At 48.5% G+C, this 19636-nt stretch overlaps 1 protein-coding gene across 2 annotated transcripts in view; it reads right to left on the bottom strand.

Annotated features, from left to right (window-relative positions):
• Window positions 1-16815, bottom strand: part of LOC119977134 (52 kDa repressor of the inhibitor of the protein kinase-like) — a 30172-nt gene extending 13357 nt beyond the window's left edge. Inside the window, exon 1 of one of the 2 annotated variants that reach the window (XM_038817768.1) lies at window positions 16583-16815. In XM_038817768.1, the coding sequence (XP_038673696.1) occupies window positions 16583-16674 (92 nt within the window). In that variant the 5' untranslated portion in view covers window positions 16675-16815. The remainder of the gene's footprint in view (window positions 1-16582) is intronic. The other variant, XM_038817766.1, reaches the window with a different exon arrangement.
• Window positions 16816-19636: the final 2821 nt, after the last annotated feature.

The following is a 19636-nucleotide window of genomic DNA, read 5'->3' on the forward strand; positions in this document are numbered from 1 at the left end:
TAAAGTGTATTAATTGGGAAGCATGTTCGTTTAATCACACAATTACACTTTAGAAAGCTATCAGACCTGGCATCTTTCTCTTGCTGTCAACAGTGTAGGCACTTAAACTACTTTGGGATGTTCAGAGGTTGTGAAAAGCACTATATAAATTCAAGTTTTTTTTTTACACAACACAAAATCAAGACAGGATGAGACCATGTCGCCCACTGAGGATGCTCCGTCATTCAGTACTATATCCCGGCTGATCTACTGCCCGATCACCAATACTCCTTGATTCCAAAAGATCAAACATCTGTCTACCCCAGCCTTGAATGTATAATGGATGCAGCATTCACAGCTCTCTGGGAAAGGGAATTCACAACCCTTTTGAGTGAGGCAATTTTTCCTCATCTTAGTTTTAAACAATCAGCTCCTTATCCCGAGACTGTGCCCCGTGTTTTAAATTCCCTGTTAGATCAAACCCATGAAAATCTATGTAAGAAGTCTTACAACACCAGGTTAAAGTCCAACAGGTTTGTTTCGAATCAGAGTGCAGCTCCATTCTCAGGTGAATCTCCTGCATTCACCTGAGAAAGGAGCTGGGCTCCGAAAGCTAGTGATTCGAAACAAACCTGTTGGACTTTAACCTGGTGTTGCAAGACTTCTTACTGTGCCCACCCCAGTTAACGCCGGCATCTCCATATCATCAAAATCTAAATACTTGTCAGCTGGTTCATTAATGTTATTCAAACATTACCCGACACATGACTAGTGTAATACTAAAAGTCCTCTGAAAGTAGCACATTCTCCTCAGTCATAATAGCAGGTCATGCCAGTTTGCCTGAAGGGGCTCTACATTTTAAAAATCATAATATCTCATTCAAATAATGGTGCAACAGTACTGCCATTGGAAGGTTGTCTTGAGTAAGGTGATTGAAAAAAAGTGTTCATGTCTAACCAGTAAACTAAAAAAAATCCAAATAAATTGTTCAATATGGCTAAAGGTTAGGAGCATAAAAGAATAATCATGGGAGCTTCCCAAGGGCAAATTAATTGTGGAATTAATTAATAGGAGCAATGAAGTAAACAATATAAATGGGTTCATAAGAAAACTGTTGCCATTTATGGAGAGAAGAGGATTGAAGGGCTATGGTGAAAAGGCTTGATCTATGAAAAAGGTATCAATATTTTAAAAATAACTTGCTTTTATAGAGCTTTTCGAAACAGAACAATCCAAAGTGCTTTATAGTCAATTAAGTACATTTGCGACACTTCCGGTTGCGGTGATGCGGAGCTAAGCCGCACGTTCGGTAGCTCCCGCTATTTTCGGTCTTTTGGGCTCTTTAAAGGGCTTGGGGGCCTATGTGACCGTGGTGTTGAACTCGTTAATGGGCGCTGGGTCGTTCCAGGGGTCCTTGGAGCTGGAGGATGCCCATCGAGTGCTGTTGAGGAAGCCCAAGCCGAACAAGCCGCCTAGAGCTAGGGCGGTGCTGGTCCATTTTCACCGCTTCGTTGACAGTGTGTGTGTGCTGAGATGGGCGAAGGAGAGGAGCAGCAAGTGGGAGAATGCAGAGATCCGGATTTATCAGAATTGGAGCGCGGAGGTGGCGAAGGGAAGGGCTGGTTTTAATCGGACGAAGGCGGTGCTTCACAAGAAGGGGGTGAAGTTTGGCCTGTTACAGCTGGCTCGCCTCTGGGTCACTTATAAAGATCGCCAGCTTTACTTCGATTCCCCGGAGGATGCCTGGGCCTTCGTCCAGGCAGAGAAGTTGGACTCGAACTGAGGGGCTGGGGACTGATGTACATAGTCCATAGGCCTTGTCCTCCTGGGTATCCTTTCGTTTTTCTGGTTGTGTTTGTTGATGCCTTTTTGCTTATTCGCTTTTTGGGGCTGTTATTTATGTATTTTGGTGCTTTCTTGTTTTTCACTGGTGGAGGGCTGGGGAGCTGTTCGGAGGCCTGCTGGGTCACACGCCCTTCTTTTTCCCACGTGTTGGGTCCGGGGGGGTCTGAGATGGAGATGGGCTTTCTTCCCGCACTGGAGGCGCAGTGGGCGGGACCGGCACTGGGTTGGGGGGGGGGGGGGGGGGGGGGGAGTGGTGGTTATATTACACCGGGGGGGGGGGGGGGGGGGGGGGTCGTTGGGGTGGTGGGATCAGCAGGAGTCGACTGACTTACGGAAGTACGATGGGAGGGATTACGCAGCTTGGGGGGGGGTACCGGGTTGCTGCTGGAGGGGCCGAAGGGGAACTACTGGTGATTTGGGGGTTGGGGGGGGGGTCTGCCACCATGGGGAACGGGCCTGGGGGGTTCTGCGGGCACGTGGTGAGCGAGGGAGAGTTATGGCTAACCGGCACAGAGGGAGGGGGAAGACCCCCCAGATTCGGCTGGTCACATGGAACGTGAGGGGGCTGAATGGACTGGTGAAGCGGTCCCGGGTCTTGGCGCATTTGAAGGGGCTGGGAGCGGACGTGCCTATGCTCCAGGAGACGCACCTTAAGGTGGCGGATCAGGTGAGGCTGAGAAGAGGCTGGGTTGGACAGGTGTTTCACTCGGGGTTAGACGAGAAGAATCGAGGGGTGGCGATTTTAATTGGTAAGAGCTTGTCGTTCGTGGCGTCAAGTGTGGTGGCGGATAGCTGTGGCAGATACGTAATGGTGAGTGGTAGGCTTCAAGGGGAGCGGGTGGTTCTGGTTAATGTGTACACCCCCAACTGGGACGATGCAGGTTTCATGCAGCGAATGTTGAGCCGGATTCCGGACCTGGAGACGGGGGGCTTGATCTTGGGAGGGGATTTTAACACTGTGTTGGACCCAGCTCTGGATTGTTCGAGGTCTAAGACGGGCAAGAGGCCGGCGGCGGCCACAGTGCTGAGGGAGTTTATGGATCAGATGGGAGGGGTAGACCCGTGGAGGTTTTTGAGGCTGGGAGGTAGGGAGTTTTCCTTTTTCTCCCATGTCCACAAGGCTTATTCCCTGATTGATTTTTTTTTGTCCTCAGCAGGGTGCTAATCCCGAGAGTGGTGGGGACGGAGTATTCGTCGATAGTGATATCTGACCACGCTCCGCATTCGGTGGACCTGGAGCTGGGGGAGGGGAAGAATCAGCGCCCGCTGTGGAGGTTAGATGTGGGGCTTCTGTCAGAGGAGGAAGTATGTAGGTGCATAGAGGGGTATTTGGAAGCTAATGACAATGGGGAGGTGCAAGTTAGGGTGGTCTGGGAAGCGCTGAAGGCGGTGGTTAGAGGGGAGCTGATATCTATTCGTGCACACAGGGAGAGAGTTGAGAGGGAGAGGTTGGTGGAAGATATGGTAAGGGTGGACAGGAGGTATGCGGATGTCCCGGAGGAAGGGCTTTTGAGGAAGCGTCGCAGTCTCCAAGCGGAGTTCAATATACTGACCACCCGGAAGGCAGAGGCGCAGTGGAGGAGGGCGCAGGGAGCGGTATATGAGTACGGGGAGAAGGCAAGTCAGATGCTGGCCCACCAGTTCCGGAAGCGGGAGGCAGTGCGAGAGATAGGGGGAGTCACAGATACAGGAGGGAACCTGGTGCGGAGTGGTAGGGACATTAATGACGTGTTCAGGTCCTTCTACGAGGAGCTGTACCGGTCGGTGCCCCCTAGGGAGGTGGGCAGGATTGACCACTTTCTGGATAAGCTGGAGTTCCCTAGAGTGGAGGAGGAGCGGGTGGAGGGTCTGGGGACCCCAATCGAGTTGGAGGAGCTGATGGGAGGCGCTGGGGAGCATGCAGACAGGGAAAGCACAGGGTCCTGACGGGTTCCCGGTGGAGTTTTATAAGAAGTTCTCAGACCTGCTGGGCCCGTTGTTAGTGAGGACACTGAATGAGGCGAGGGAGGGGGGGCCTTGCCCCCGACGATGTCTAGAGCAATAATTTCACTGATTCTGAAGCAGGATAAGGACCCCCTCCAGTGTGGGTCTTACAGGCCGATCTCGCTCCTCAACGTGGACGCAAAGTTGTTGGCTAAGATACTGTCCAGGAGGGTGGAAGATGTGGTCTCGCTGGTTATCCATGAGGAGCAAACGGGGTTTGTGAAGGGGAGGCAGCAGAATGTCAATGTGCGGCGGCTTCTTAATGTTATGATGATGTCATCGGCGGATGGGGAGGCGGAAATAGCAGCATCGATTTGATGCGGAGAAAGACTTCGATAGGGTGGAGTGGAGCTACCTGTGAGAGGTGTTGAGGAGATTTGGGTTTGGTGAGGGATTCATTAGCTGGGTGAGGCTCCTGTATAGTGCCCCGGTAGCGAGCGTGGTGACGAATGGGAGGAAGTTGGAGGACTTTCGGCTGTCCGGGGGACGAGGCAGGGGTGCCCCTTGTCTCCCCAGCTCTTCGCGTTAGCGATTGAACCCCTGGCCATGGCGCTGAGGGATTCGAAGAACTGGAGGGGGATTGTGCGGGGGGAGCATCGGTTGTTGCTGTACGCGGATGATTTACTGTTGTACATCGCGGATCCGGCGGGGGGGGGGGGGGGGGGGGGGGGGGGGGGGGGGGGGGGATGCCAGAGGTGTTGAGGATACTTGGGGACTTTTCGGGCTATAAGCTCAACGTGGGGAAGAGTGAGCGGTTTGTGCTGCACTTGGGGGACCAGGAGAGGGAGACAGGGGAGCTCCCGTTGAAGAGGGCGGAGAGGAGCTTTAGATGTCTTGGCGTCCAGATAGCTAGGAGCTGGGGGGCCCTACATAGGCTGAACTTTTCCAGGCTGGTGGAACAGATGGAGGAGGAGTTTAGGAGGTGGGATGCGCTGCCACTCTCCTTGGCGGGCAGGGTCCAGTTGGTTAAGATGACGGTGCTCCCGAGGTTTTTGTTTCTCTTCCAGTGTCTCCCCATCTTGATTCCAAAGGCTTTCTTTAGGAGGGTTAATAAGAGTATTCTGGGGTTCCTGTGGGCGCGGAAGACCCCGAGAGTGAGGAGGATATTCCTGGAGCGAGGCAGAGAGGTAGGTGGTTCGGCGTTGCCCAACCTGTGTGGGTACTACTGGGCTGCGAATGTGGCAATGATTCGTAGGTGGGTGATGGAGGGGGAGGGTGCCACATGGAAGAGGTTGGAGGTGGCGTCCTGTGTGGGCACGAGTTTGGAGGCGTTGGTGATGGCCCCACTCCCACCGGCAAGGTACTTTACGAGTCCAGTAGTGGTGGCTTCCCTCAAAATTTAGGGGGCAGTGGAGGCGGCATAGGGGGGATGTGAAGGCCTCAGTTTGGACCCCGATACAGGGCAACCACCGGTTTGCACCAGGGAGAATATATGGTGGGTTTTTGAGTTGGCATAGGGCAGGCATCAGGCGGATGGGGGACCTGTTCCTCAAGGGGAAATTTGCGACCTTAGAGGAGTTGGAGGGGAAGTGGGATCTCCCCGCTGGGAATATTTTCAGGTATATGCAGATTAGGGCGTTTGTTAAGCGGCAGGTGGCGGAGTTTCCGCTATTGCCGCCAAGGGGGGGTGCAGGATAGGGTGCTCTCGGGGACCTGGGTCGGTGAGGGTAGGATCTCAGCAATTTATCAGGTGATGCAGGAGGGGGAGGAGGCCTTGGTGGAGGAGCTGAAAGCGAAGTGGGAGGAGGAGTTAGGGGAGGAGATTGAAAGCGAAGTGGGAGGAGGAGTTAGGGGAGGAGATTGACGAGGGGAAGTGGGCGGACGCCCTGGGGAGGGTGAACTCGTCCTCTTCTTGCGCACGGCTCAGCTTAATTCAGCTGAAGGTGCTACATAGGGCACACATAACTGGGGCCAGGCTGAGCTGGTTCTTTGGGGGGTGAGGGCAGGTGTGGGAGGTTTTGGGGAGGCCCGGCGAATCACACCCACATGTTCTGGGCGTGTTCGGCGTTGGAGGGGTTCTGGAAGGGTGTGGCGGGGACCTTGCCCAAGGTGGTCGGTTCCAGGGTGGAACCGGGCTGGGGGCTCGCTATCTTTGGGGTAGCATCGGAGTCGGGAGTGCAGGAGGCGAGAGAGGCCGGTATTCTGGCCTTTGCGTCTCTAGTAGCCCGGCGTAGGATTCTTTTACAGTGGAGGGATGCAAAGCCTCCGAGCCCGGAATCCTGGATTAACGACATGGCCGGGTTCATCAAAATGGAGAAGGTCAAGTTTGCCCTGAGGGGGTCGGTGCAAGGGTTCTTCCGGCGGTGGCAGCCTTTTCTTGATTTCCTGGCAGAGTGTTAGGGGGGTGGTCAATCTCAGCAGCAACCGGGGGGGGGGAATTATGAGTCTGTGAAGGGGGTTTGTTTTTGCAACTATATGTTTGTTACTTTCTTTTTTGTTATTAATTTATTGCTTTGTATTGGGGGAGGGGCTTTTCTTTCTGTTTTTTCTATGCCTTGTTTATTTTATTGTTGGGAGAAAATTTGAATAAAAATTATTTTAAAAATAAAATTAAGTACATTTGCAGTGTAGTCACTGTTGCAATGTAGAGAAATGGCCACCAGTTTGCACGCAAACAAACAGCAACCTGATGCAAAGTGTGGAGTTCTCTTCTGTAAATGGCAAGTGATGTTAGATCAATAGTAAATTTTAAATCTGAAATCAATATATTTTTGTTATCAAAAGGTATCAAGGATTATGGTGACACAGCGGTTAGCACCGCTGCCTTGGGTGACGAGTGACTGCCTGTAAAGTTTGCACGTTCTCCCAGTGTCTGTTTCGAGTTCCTTCCGGGTGCTCCAGTTTCCTCTCAGAGTTCAACGGTGGATTGGGCATGCTGAACTGCCCCTTAAGTGTCCAAATGTTAGATGAGGTTTCAGGGATGGGGCATGGAAGTGGGCCGAAGGAAGGTGTTCTTTTGGAGGGTCAATACAGACTCAATGGGCTGAATGGCCTCCTTCAGCACTGTAGGGATTCTATGATTCTTTGATTATTGGACAACGGCCATGGAATTAGGCACATATCTGCCAGAATCTCATTGAATAGTGGAATAGAATTTAAGGGGCTAAATGGCCTAATCCTGTTCCTACAAAGTGGCCACATTATTTTTTTATGTCATAGAAAGTTCTAAGATCAATTTTAGTTCAGATAATATCTTTGCTCTTGCTGGATTTGCACTAAAATACAAATATCTTGGCATCAGCTTTGCAAAATACAGGTAAAATAGAAGTATTTTGAGTCATGTTTTGCAAGACCTTGGATTCTTCATCAAGCCAGACAGAGTAGTTACCTGTCAAGGACCTGGTAGAACTTAGTATCTGTGCAGCTCTTGAAACAAAGGTCAGGGTCGGCACAGTGGTGCAGTGGGTTAGCACTGCTGTCTCATGGCGCCGAGGACCCAGGTTCAATCCCAGCCCCGGGTCACTATCTGTGTGGAGTTTGCACATACTCCCCGTGTCTGCGTGGGTCTCACCCCCCCCAACCCAAAGATGTGCAGGGTAGGTAGATTGGCCTTGCTAAAATTGCCCCTTAATAAAAAAAATAGAAACGAGGATCAAGAATTGCATGAGGTTCAAGAATTGGTGTTAGAAAATTCCATTTTTACAATGGGAAATGCTTAGGAACTTGATTAAGTACTGTAATCTAATTAGAAGAATCAGAAGCTAAAAACATACAGTCCAAACTGGACTTTTAAATATGTGAATTTCCACTTTACTATAAGGGCATTCCCTCCATGATGGCAAAGTTGACTTCTGTTGTACATTTTGAGAAGATTTTTGCGTATCTTCCATGCATTTGTCAAATTTCCAGATAGCACAGTCCCCAACTTGACTTATGACGGCTGTATCAAATTCTTCCTGCTTATTGGATTCTATGTATTCTAATCTTTACATTTAAAAAATGACAAATGACATCCAAGGGCTGCCGTCCAGCCAACCTCTTCTCTGAGGGTAATCAATTTGGCTACAGCAGAGAAAAGCCCAGAAAAATTGTACCAGATGGTTTAGCCAAACCAAGTCATGGGGGTGGCTTAAAGGCACACTGGAATAGTGGTCAGGAAATTGAAATTTCACTCAAAAGATGCTCATCATTGATATTTTGCCCCTCTAGAACCTAAAAACAGAAATTTTAAAAAATGCTACAAGAACATTTGCAGAGGATGGAAACTAAGCACCCAATTTAATATCTTCAAGACAAAGGGAATTGCCTCTCTATTTATTCTCAAGTTTTAACAGTTAGACCTAGTTTTCAGAGGTTGGGTAGAACAAGCATAGCAGTTAACAATAAAGATTTTCACAAGGTAAAAAGAAGAATGGAAAATGCACAAGTTAATGAAACAAACTCAGATGAAGTATAGCTTTTTAATAATAGCATGGATAGGACTGATTTTTTTTGTAAGGGGTAGCAGATTTTTGAGGAATAATACGCATTTGGGATAAGCAGAGAATAACAAGCCAAAATAAACATGTTAATAAATAAGAGGGGGCAGCACGGTGGCGCAGTGGGTTAGCCCTGCAGCCTCACGGCGCCGGGGTCCCAGGTTCGATCCCGGCTCTGGGTCACTGTCCGTGTGGAGTTTGCACATTCTCTCCGTGTTTGCGTGGGTTTCGCCCCCACAACCCAAAGATGTGCAGGGTAGGTGGATTGGCCATGCTAAATTGCCCCTTAATTGGAAAAAAATAATTGTGGACTCTAAATTTAAAAAATAAATAAATAAATAAGAGATAGCATAGTGGGAGAGGAAAGAAAACATGGTGGAAATTTTGTCGAACATCAGTTTGCTACTTTTTAGTCTGTCTCTTTCTCTTACCAAAAACAGTGGCAGAAAGGGGAGGGATGCAACTGAACCCACGCAACATCCAGATTAGTAAATGGTATTCAAAACAAAACGGACATGATGGTCCTCAAAATGGCTCAATGGGTAAAGCATCTCAGGACGTGCTCTTCAGCTTCACAGGTCAGGTCTGAGCCAAGTTAACTGATCTCAGCTAAGATGCCAGTGGGGTATAGTCTCCAACTCTTCCCTTAGCCAAATTCCAAATACAATCAGTGTTCCCTCTAATGTCCGGTTTTAAGGCTGGAAGGTGTCTGTATATATGTTAGTCGAGATAGTGTTGGGTTTTGCTGTAATCCCTTCCTTTAAAAATACCTACTCTCTGATAATTTGCTCTCGAGACTGAAAAATAAAGACTAGCTACTTGGACAATGTGTTAAAAGGCTGTCAACATGATACCTCACATGATTATAAGTAGCAGGCATTATCTAGACGTTTAAATTTATGAGCACAAACCTGTATCCAAAATATACTTTTTTTTGCCAATTGTTCTTCTCTTGCTGGAACGTAGCTACATTGGCACTGGGTTCCTTCCATCAACTCACCGGAATGAAAGAGCCCGAGTATCTGCTAGCCAGCTACTGGCCATGAATATACTGCTGCCAAGTCTAATCCAATTTTCACCAGGTACTCACACACAAACTTTCCAACAATTAACTGGATAACTATCAGGAACATGAATCATTAACAAATTCCCTTCCCAAGACCAATAGTGCGGAAGTAAATTGTACTGTTGCTCCCAAGCCAGCTACATTCAGTCAACTCAGCGGAGACGTTGGCGCAGCGGTGTTTTCACTGGATTCGTAATCCAGATACTCAGGGTAATGCTCTGGGGTCCCAGGTTCGAACCCCACCACGGCAGATGGTGAAATTAAATAAAAATCTGGAATCAAAAGTCTAATGATGACCATGAAACCTTTGTCGATTGTTGTAGTAAAAACCCAACTGGTTCACTAATGTCCTTCAGGGAAGAAAATCTGCCGTCCTTACCCAGGCTGGCCTACATGGGCTTCCAGACCAGTTGACTCTTAACTGCCACCCCCACCCGACCAAAATGGCCTAGCAACTGTCTGTGTGGAGTTTGGACATTCTCCATGTGTCTGCGTGGGTTTTACCCCCACAACCCAAAAATGTGCAAGTTAGGTGGATTGGCCTAGCTAAATTGCCCCTTAATTGGAAAAAACTAATTGGGTACTCTAATTATATAAACAAAAATGGCCCAGCACAGCACTCGGGCCAAGGGCAATTAGGGATGGGCTCAACCAGCGATGCCCACATCCCAAGAACAAATTTTAAAAAAGACAAGTAATCAAATCTCAAAAAATATTACTTTAACTTTAAAGATCAGATTGTCTTTTATCAAGCAGTGATAGTTGCTGTATCTTGGGTATTTTAAAGCTCACCAGTTAAGTAAAGTCCCCTTTTCTGACCATAGGCTGCTTTGTCCTCGAGAGGGAGAGCTGACTGGTGGTGATTTAACTGAGGATCACCACACCTCAGACAAAGGGCAAGGTTGAGAAGGCGGGGCCTTCATGAAGTCAAGGAAAATCGACGCCATTCACTAGCGAGGTGTTCCAATTATTTATGCATGCCAACGGGGTACAGCACATCTGGACTGCCCCGTACCATCCATCTTCAAATGGGTTTGTGGAGCGGGTGCTTCAAACAAGGCTTGTGGAAACAGACTGCGGACTCACTTGATACGAGGCTGGCAAGGTTCTTGTTCTATTATCAACCATGCCTCATGTCACAACAGCGGTAGTATCAGCAGAGCTATTAACGGGCTGGTGCCTCGGAACCTGATGTTTCCAAGTCCTGGCGGAAAGGTAGAGTCAAAACAGGATGTTCAAAAGAAATACCACAACCACAAGACGCTTGAGAGAAGCTTTAATCCGGGATCTGGGCCATATATATCCGGAATTTTGGTGACGACGCCCATTAGTTCCCTGGTGTCATAGAACATTACAGCGCAGTACAGGCCCTTCGGCCCTCGATGTTGCGCCGACCTGTGAAACCCCTCTAAAGCCCATCTACACTATTCCCTTATCGTCCATATGTCCAATGACCATTTGAATGCGTTTAGTGTTGGCGAGTCCACTACTGTTGCAGGCAGGGCATTCCACGCCCGTACTACTCTCGGAGTAAAGAACCTACCTCTGACATCTGTCCTATATCTATCTCCCCTCAATTTAAAGCTATGTCCCCTCGTGCTAGACATCACCATCCGAGGAAAAAGGCTCTCACTGTCCACCCTATCTAATCCTCTGATCATCTTGTATGCCTCAATTAAGTCACCTCTTAACCTCCTTCTCTCTAACGAAAACAGCCTCAAGTCCTTCAGCCTTTCCTCATATGATCTTCCCTCCATACCAGGCAACATCCTGGTAAATCTCCTCTGCACCCTTTCCAATGCTTCCACATCCTTCCTATAATGTGGCGACCAGAACTGCACGCAATACTCCAAATGCGGCCGCACCAGAGTTTTGTACAACTGCAACATGACCTCATGGCTCCGAAACTCAATCCCTGTACCAACAAAAGCTAACACACCGTACGCCTTCTTAACAACCCTCTCAACCTGGGTGGCAACTTTCAGGGATCTATGTACATGGACACCGAGATATCTCTGCTCATCCACACTACCAAGAATCTTACCATTAGCCCAGTACTCTGTCATGTTGGAGAAAACAGGGCCCCGTGCCGTATAAGGTCAGAACCGGAGAGAAGACCATGTGGAAACATGTGGACCACCTCAAGTGCAGAAAGCCCACCTCGGAGGAAGCCATGCCAGGCACATCGGTACCTCCACTACATCTGGCACCACTACGTAGCCAAGAGGCACAACCCATCGTGGACCAACATCTGGCCATCAGGACGATGACAACTCTGATATGGACACGGAAGCATCCGCCTTTACGGACGCCGCTGCGATCGGAGCCAAAACCCTGACATTGTCCCGCCAGTGTTTTTCGCAGCAAAGGCAATCAATGAGTCGGCACCGGCCCTCCAATCCAGCCCACTGCTGGCAAAGTGGCGAAGGCCCCCTCAACTGGCTATTGGAGGGGAACTTTTGGACTGGAAAGTGGAGGGGGTAATAACCCTCACAATGCCCATGGGTAGACCCTAATTATCTTCCCGTGGGACTCGCCGAACACGAGCTTCCCTGCTAGTGGGCAAAGGCCTGCCCAGCTGGGGCTCGTAATTTGACTGTATAAAAGCCAGCCGGGACAGGGGCCAACATCCTGGTAGTCCCAATTGGGGCTTTTACTGAGTGTGTTTGGGAGAAGGCAGGAGAATGGGGATGAGAAAAATATCAGCCATGATTGAATGGCGGAGCAGACTCGATGGGCCGAGAGGCCTAATTCTGCTCCTATGTCTTATGTTGTCTATGCCCCAGTAATGGCCGTTTCCTTTGACTTGAATAAACCATCGTTTACTCAACCCCCTGGACCTTCATTTGAACTACTCGCTGGCATAGAGAGTAAAATGCCAGCAGGCAAGTTGAGAATCATACAGGAAAGGAGGCCACCAATTGGCCCATCATGCCTGTGCCAGCTCATTGAAAGAGCTATCCAATTTGTCTACTCTCCTGCCCTTTCCTCATAGCCCTGCAAATTTCACCTTTTTACATATATATTCAATTTCCTTTTGAAAGTTACGATTCAATCTGCTTCCACCACCTTTTCAATCAGTGCATTCAAGATCTTACCTCATTGCATAAAAATTGCTGGAACTGGGTGTGCATTTTGGCTTGTTTAGTATGCAGGGGTATACCATGAATTTCACTTCTTTTGCTCCACGTTTTAATTACCTTAAAAAGTTCATAAGTCGTGGAAGAAAAATCTGCATTTCACTTCACAAATTCAGTAAAGACACATGTTTTTTCTTGCCAACTGTTCCAAGTCAGAAATGGGGAGAAACCAATCCTTGAGATCAATGTTCCCAACATCAGTTCCATCTCTGCCAGTTAAAATTCACTATAATATTGCTGAAATTGCTTTTAAGTAAAGAAACCATAAAGGCCCAGAATGCAAGATGGGCAGGGGTAGGAAAACACTCCCAGGTGGTCACTTTATTTACCCCGAGAGCAGTCAGATTGGAGATGAGGTCAATAGTGATTAGGTTGCAACCAAATTGAGTTTTAAGGGTTGGCGGATCTAGACCCACTCCAAAGACCTCAGGGCCAGTCAACTATATAACTTTCACTTAAGGACTGAGTCAAAGTCAAAGATGTCACCTTTCAGTGAGATGTTAGGCTGAGGCCCCCCTCGTAGATGGAAGCAACAGTTCCTGCACTGCTATTACAAGTAGCAGAGGAGATACCGTTCAATGAAACAGACAATCTAGCCATTATTTCATTGCCATTTGTTAAACCTTGTCGAGATTCCATTCAAAACAGCAAACACATGTCAAATCTTTCCATGCTAAAACCCTTTGGGACCTTGTTGCACGCACAGTTGGTGGCCACAATTCCCTTCTACAACAACAGGCAGGCTTCAGATCATGCCCTGTGAACACATTATGGGGCAAAGCGGGTAATGTCACTGGACTGGTAATCCAGAGGCTCAGGCTAATACTCTGGGGACACAAGATCAAATTCCACCATGGCAGCTGGTGGAATTTAAACTCAACTGATATCCCTGGAATATAAAGCTAATCTCAGTGATGGTGGCCGTGACTACTTTCATCGACTGTCGCAGAAACCCATCTTGTTCACTGACGCCACCCCTGTTTAAGAAGGGAGGGAGGCAGAAGATGGGAAATTATAGGCTGGTTAGCCTGACTTCGGTCAATGGTAAGATTTTAGAGTCCATTATTAAAGATGAGAGTTCATAGAATTTACAGTGCAGGAGGCCATTCGGCCCATCGAATCTACACTGGCTCTTGGAAAGAGCACCCTATCCAAGTCCACACCGCCACCCTATCCCCATAACCCAGTAAATATACAATTTTGGACACTAAGGGCAATTTAGCACAGCCAATCCACCTAACCTGCACATCTTTGAACTGTGGGAGGAAACCGGAGCACCTGGAGGAAACCCACGCAGACATGGGGAGAATGTGCAGACACCACACAGAGTGACCCAGCGCGGAATCGAACCTGGGACCCTGGAGCTGTGAAGCAATTGTGCTAACCACTATGCTACCGTGCTCCGAGATTGCTGAGAACTTGGAAGTGCATGATAAAATAGGACTGAGTCAGCACGGCTTCGTCAAGGAGGATCATGCCTGGCAAATCTGTTGGAATTCTTTGGGCAGGTAATGAAGAAGTTAGACAAAGGAGAACCTGAGGACGTGATCTATTTAGATTTCCAGAAGGTCTTTACAAGGTGTCGAAAAGGGGGCTATTAAATAGGTTAAGAGCCCATCGTGTTATCAGTAAGATGCTGGCATAGATAGAGGATTGGCTGATTGGCAGAAAGTAGGGATAATGGGGTTTTTCTTCAGGATGGCAGCCGGTGACTAGTGGTGTGTGTCAGGGGTCAATGTTGACACAATATTGATTAACGATCTGGAAGAAGGAACTGAGGGCATTGTTGCTAAGTTTGCAGATGATACAAAACAATGTAGAGGGATGGGTATTATTGAGGAGACAGGGGGACTGCAGAAGGACTTGAACAGGCTAGGAGTGTGGGCAATGAAGTGGCAGATGGAATACAATGTGGATAAGTTTGAGGTTAAATAAGTGTGAATGGACCTACCTACAACTTGCTATAACATTATATTCTGCAGTCTCTCCTTCCTTCCCTATGTACGGTATGTATTGTTTATACGGTATGTATTGTTTGTACAGCATGCAAGGAAGAATACTTTTCACTGTATACTAATACATGTGACAATAATAAATCAAATTAAAGTTATGCACTTTGGAAGGAAGAATGGAGGCATAGGCTATTTTCGAAATGGGGAAATGCTGAGGAAATTTAAAGCACTTGGGAGCCCTAGTTCAGGATTTTCTTAAGGTTAACGTGCAGGTTCAGTCGGCAGTTAAGAAGGCAAATACAATGACAGCATTCATAGACATAGAACATACAGTGCAGAAGGAGGTCATTTGGCCCATCGAGTCTGCACCGACCCACTTAAGCTCTCACTTCCACCCTATCCCCGTAACCACTCCTCACCTTTTTGCCCACCAAGGACAATTTAGCATGGCCAATCCATCTAACCTGCACGTCTTTGGACTGTGGGAGGAAACCGGAGCACCCCACACAGACACGGGGAGAACATGCAGACTCCGCAGACAGTGACCCAGCGTGGAATCGTACCCTGGACCCTGTGAAGCCACAGTGCTATCCACTTGTGCTACCGTTCTGCATGTCGAGAGGGTTAGAATACAAGAGCTGGGATGTACTTCTGAGGTAGTATAAGGCACTTGTCAGACCCCATTTGGAGTATTGTGTATAGTTTTGGGCCCCATATCTAGGGATGTGCTGGCCTTGAAAAGGGTCCAGAGGAGGTTCACAAGAATGATCCCTGGAATGAAGAGCTTGTCATATGAGGAGCGTTTGAGACTCTACTCATTGGAGTTTAGAAGGATGAGGTTTGGGATGACCCAGAGGGCACAGCCTCAGGCTGATGGGTCGATCCTTTAAAACAGAGATGAGGATTTGGAACTCTTTTCCGCAGAAGGTTGTGAAGGCCAAATCACTGAGTGTCTTTAAGACAGTGATAGATAGGTTCTTGACTAAGAAGGGGAATGGGGATGAGAAAAACATCAGCTATGATTGAATGGTAGAGTAGACTCGATGGGCCAAGTGGCCTAATTCTGCTCATATGTCTTATGGTCTTATTATTTCCTTGAGGGAAGCAAATCTGCCGTCAGTATGGCCTGCCCATGATTCCACCCACAGTGGTTGTCTCTGAAAATACCGAATTTTCCACTCCGTTCACTGGATGGGCAGCCGTGCTGCTGGGGTTTACAGACACACCCACATCCCAGGAAAAAATAACGAAAAAATACAGGAGGGAGGTGGGGAACAAGATGATCGGCAGCTGAATAAAATGAAAGTATCGTACACTCATATCACCACCACACAGCTGAATCGGCATGGGGATGGGCAGATTAAATTGACACAAAATGGGAAAGCTCAGGCAGCACGGTACAAGTGGATAGCACTGTGGCTTCACAGCGCCAGGGTCGATTCCCCACTGGGTCACTGTCTGTGCGGAGTCTGCACGTTCTCCCATGTCTGTGTGGGTTTCCTCCAGGTGTTCCGGTTTCCACCCACAGTCCAAATATGTGCAGGTTAGGTGGATTGGCCATGCTAAATTGCCCTTCGTGTCCAAAATTGCCCTTAGTGTTGGGTGGGGTTACTGGGTTATGGGGATGGGGTGGAGGTGTGGGCTTGGGTAGGGTGCTCTTTCCAAGGGTCGGTTCAGACTCGATGGGCCAAATAGCCACCTCCTGCACCATATGTTATAGGTTGGAAAAGCAAAACATAAAGTTGCCATAGTCCCAGGTGACTCTTTGAGAAGGGGGGCTGACTGGTGGCTGTTTAACCAGGGGGTCACCATACCTCAGCCAAGGGACAAGGTTGAGAAGGTGGTACCTCAGCTGGTACGGGAATTGAACCCGCGCTGCTGGCCTCGCTCTGCATCACGAACCAGCTGTCCAGCCAACTGAGCTAAACCGGTTTTTGGGGAGGGGGGAGAGTGGTGGTTGTGGAGTGGGATATGTGGGTGTCCCTTTAAGAGATGGGGCCGCGCATGCGCGCTTCACGCCACCCGCCATGTTTGTGGATATGGGGGGGGGGGGGGGGGGGGGAGGTGGGATGGAGGAAACAAACACGGATTTCAGATTAAATACAAAGAGCGGGGACGATCCCACTCCGTCTGCCCCCCCACCCCAAATGTGTTAGCGGCGGCAGAACATTCCAGCAACAGTCACGAACCCGCCTCACCTCTCGGGGTCTTTGGGGAACCTGAAGAAAGGGATGTCGGGGCAGCTGGTGCTCTTCCTGCTGCAGTTGGGCGCCGCGCAGAAGTTCGGCATCGTCCCTTGATGACCTTTCTTTCAAATTGTTGTTGTTTTTCCTGCTCCCCCACCCACTCGCGCGCGCAAACGCACGCTCTTTCCCAGGCTCGCCGAGACTGACACGCCGCCGCCGCCGCCGCCGCACGATTGCAAATGGCCAGAGCGCTGCGGCTGGGCCGCTACGTTACGTCCTACGTGGGCACGCAGGAGGAGTGCCCCTCCGGTCCTCCTGCATCCCACAGTGCCACGCGATTGGGGGGGGGGGGGCGTGGCTGTGCACGGCCGTTATGCTGTCCGCAGGGAGAGTGGTCCTCCTCTATCCCACAGTGCCAAGCGGCTCACACAGTTCATTGTCCCATTTCTCTTCCCACATAATTCCCATCCACTCCACACTTGCATTGCCAACCCACCAGGAATCCCCAGGACACGGCCGTTGTCCAATCCTGGAGAAAAATAATAATGATCAGGACATTGAAAAAATAGTTTAGAGAACGATACTTTCTTTGACCATTTCCTCTTGCTGTATATGAGGGTATATATTGAAAATTATTGGGGGCGGAGCAGTGGAGAAAGGCTGTTTGGCTGACAGTTGAGCATTATCCATGAATCTTTCTGCTTTACAGTTGGCATGGGGGGAGGGGAGGGGGGGGTGCAGCACGTCACAAGGATGAATGGAGTGGGGGCAAGACGTGCGGTGTAACCTCCGGGACTTCATTGACAAGGAGTTGGCAATCCAGCTGAGGGATGCACCAAAGCTTGGGGGCAGCCAACACAGGGATGCAATGAGGAAAAGGTTGCCATCTAAGTTCAGCCACAGTTCATAGAACATACAGTGCAGAAGGAGGCCAATCGGCCCATCGAGTCTGCACCAACCCACTTAAACCTTCACTTCCACGCTATCCCCGTCACCCAATAACCCCTCCTAACCTTTTTGGACACTAAGGGCAATTTAGCATTCCATCTAACCTGCACATCTTTAGACTGTGGGAGGAAACCGGAGCACCCGGAGAAAACCCACACAGACACGGGGAGAACGTGCAGACTCCGCACAGACAGTGACCCAACGGGGAATCGAACCTGGAACCCTGGCTGTGAAGCCACAGTGCTGTCCACTTGTGCTACCGTGTTGCAGTACTTGAGGGTGAGCAACACCTGGTGAAAAATTTAAGGGACATTTTGTTACTGGTGAGTATAAATAAGTCGCCATCATCCCAGATGACAATAGGCTGTTTTATCCTTCTGAGGGTGAGAACTGACGTGGTGATTTAACCTGAGGATCACCACACTTCAGGTGAGGGGCAAAGTTGAGAGGGCAGGGCCTTCATGACCTCAGTCAGCACCAGAATTGAACCCCACCTGTTGGCCTCACCCTGCATCACAAACCAGCCGTCCAGCCAACTGAGCTAAACATTTTTGGGTATTTTGCTGGAGCCCAAACCCCACTTGTTGGCCTCGCCCTGCATCACAAACCAGCTATCCAGCCAACAGAGCTGAACATTTTTGGATATTCTGCTGGAGCGAATGATTCAGGCTAACTAATATTCTAGTGCAATATTGAGGGAGTGCTGCACTATCTGTCTCGGATGACATGTTAACCTGGGGTCCCTCAATACTGTCCTGCAGTGTCAGGTAGCCTGGAGTCCAGCCTGGTATCTTACATATATACATGTGTACGAACATACAAATTAAGAGCAGGAGTAGGCTACTCAGCTCCTTGAGCATGCTCCACCATTCAATAAAATCATGGTTGATCTGATTGCAGACTCGACTCCACATTCTCTCCTACCCCTGATAACCTATAAACTCCTTGCTTATCTGGAATCTATCTAGCTCTGCCTTAAAAATATTCAAAGACTCACCTTCCATCACCTATTGCAGAAGAGAGTTCCAAAGACTCACAACCTTCTGAGAGATTTTTCCCCCCTCATCTCTGCCTTAAATGGGTGGCGCTTTATTTTTAAACAGTGACCCCCGGTTCTAAATTCTTCCACAAGAGGAAACATCCTCTCCACATCCACCCTGTCAATACCCCTCAGCAAGTCACCTGTTATTCTTCTGAATTCCAATGGATACAAGCCTAGCCTGTCCACCCTTTCCTTATAAGACAACTTTTCTATTCCAGAGATTAGTAAAAGTTCTCTGAACTGCTTCCACCACAGTTACATCCTTCCTTAAATGTGAAACCAATAGTTGTTAGGAAATATAGTTTTAGTTAATTTTTATTTGTTTTTGTGAGTGTTAGGAATAAGATATAGCTTTGAATAAGCTTAATTTGTGTTTCTGTATTTGTTTGTTAATAAAGGATTAAGAACTTCAGTTTAGTTTCACTTCATTGTGATGAGGTTTTACAGCCCTAAAGCAAACTGGACTGTTGCCTAGTGACAGATGGGCTACAAGGGGGTCAGGAAGCAGTTTGAGTTGAGCTGGAACAAAGTACTCCAGAATCAAGGAGTTTTTCCACAGAAACCGCTGGAACAGGGATGAAGAAAGCTTGCAGAGAGGGGGCCTCAAACTGAAGAACAGAAAAGTCCCAGAAACCAGCGAATGGAACAGAAGAAAGTTCTAGGAAAACTGAAGTCAAGGAGCAAAGAACAGGAATCAAGCAAAAAGGTTCTGCCCAGTAAAGTTGAGAGTGAGGACCGGAGCGAAACTCCCAAGTTAAAGACAAAGCTGCCAGCTGCAGAGCTAGGAAGTCAGCTAATGTAAGCCTACTTGTGACACTAATAATAAGGAAGATTTTCACAGTAACTTAATTGCAGTGTTAATGTCAGCCGATTTGTGACACTAATAATAAAGATGAAGAAGAATCAGTTATATTAAAATTCATTTCTTTCAATCGATATGACTTATTATTACAAAATATGCAAAATGCTACACTCTTCCACTTTATTGTGGCACCTTGAAACGAAAATGCTTATTGCCCCAAGTAGGCTTCAAATGAAGTTACTGTGAAAAGCCCCTAGTCGCCACATTCCGGTGC

This window comes from Scyliorhinus canicula, chromosome 14, assembly GCF_902713615.1.
Source record: "Scyliorhinus canicula chromosome 14, sScyCan1.1, whole genome shotgun sequence".
NCBI lineage: Eukaryota > Metazoa > Chordata > Chondrichthyes > Carcharhiniformes > Scyliorhinidae > Scyliorhinus > Scyliorhinus canicula.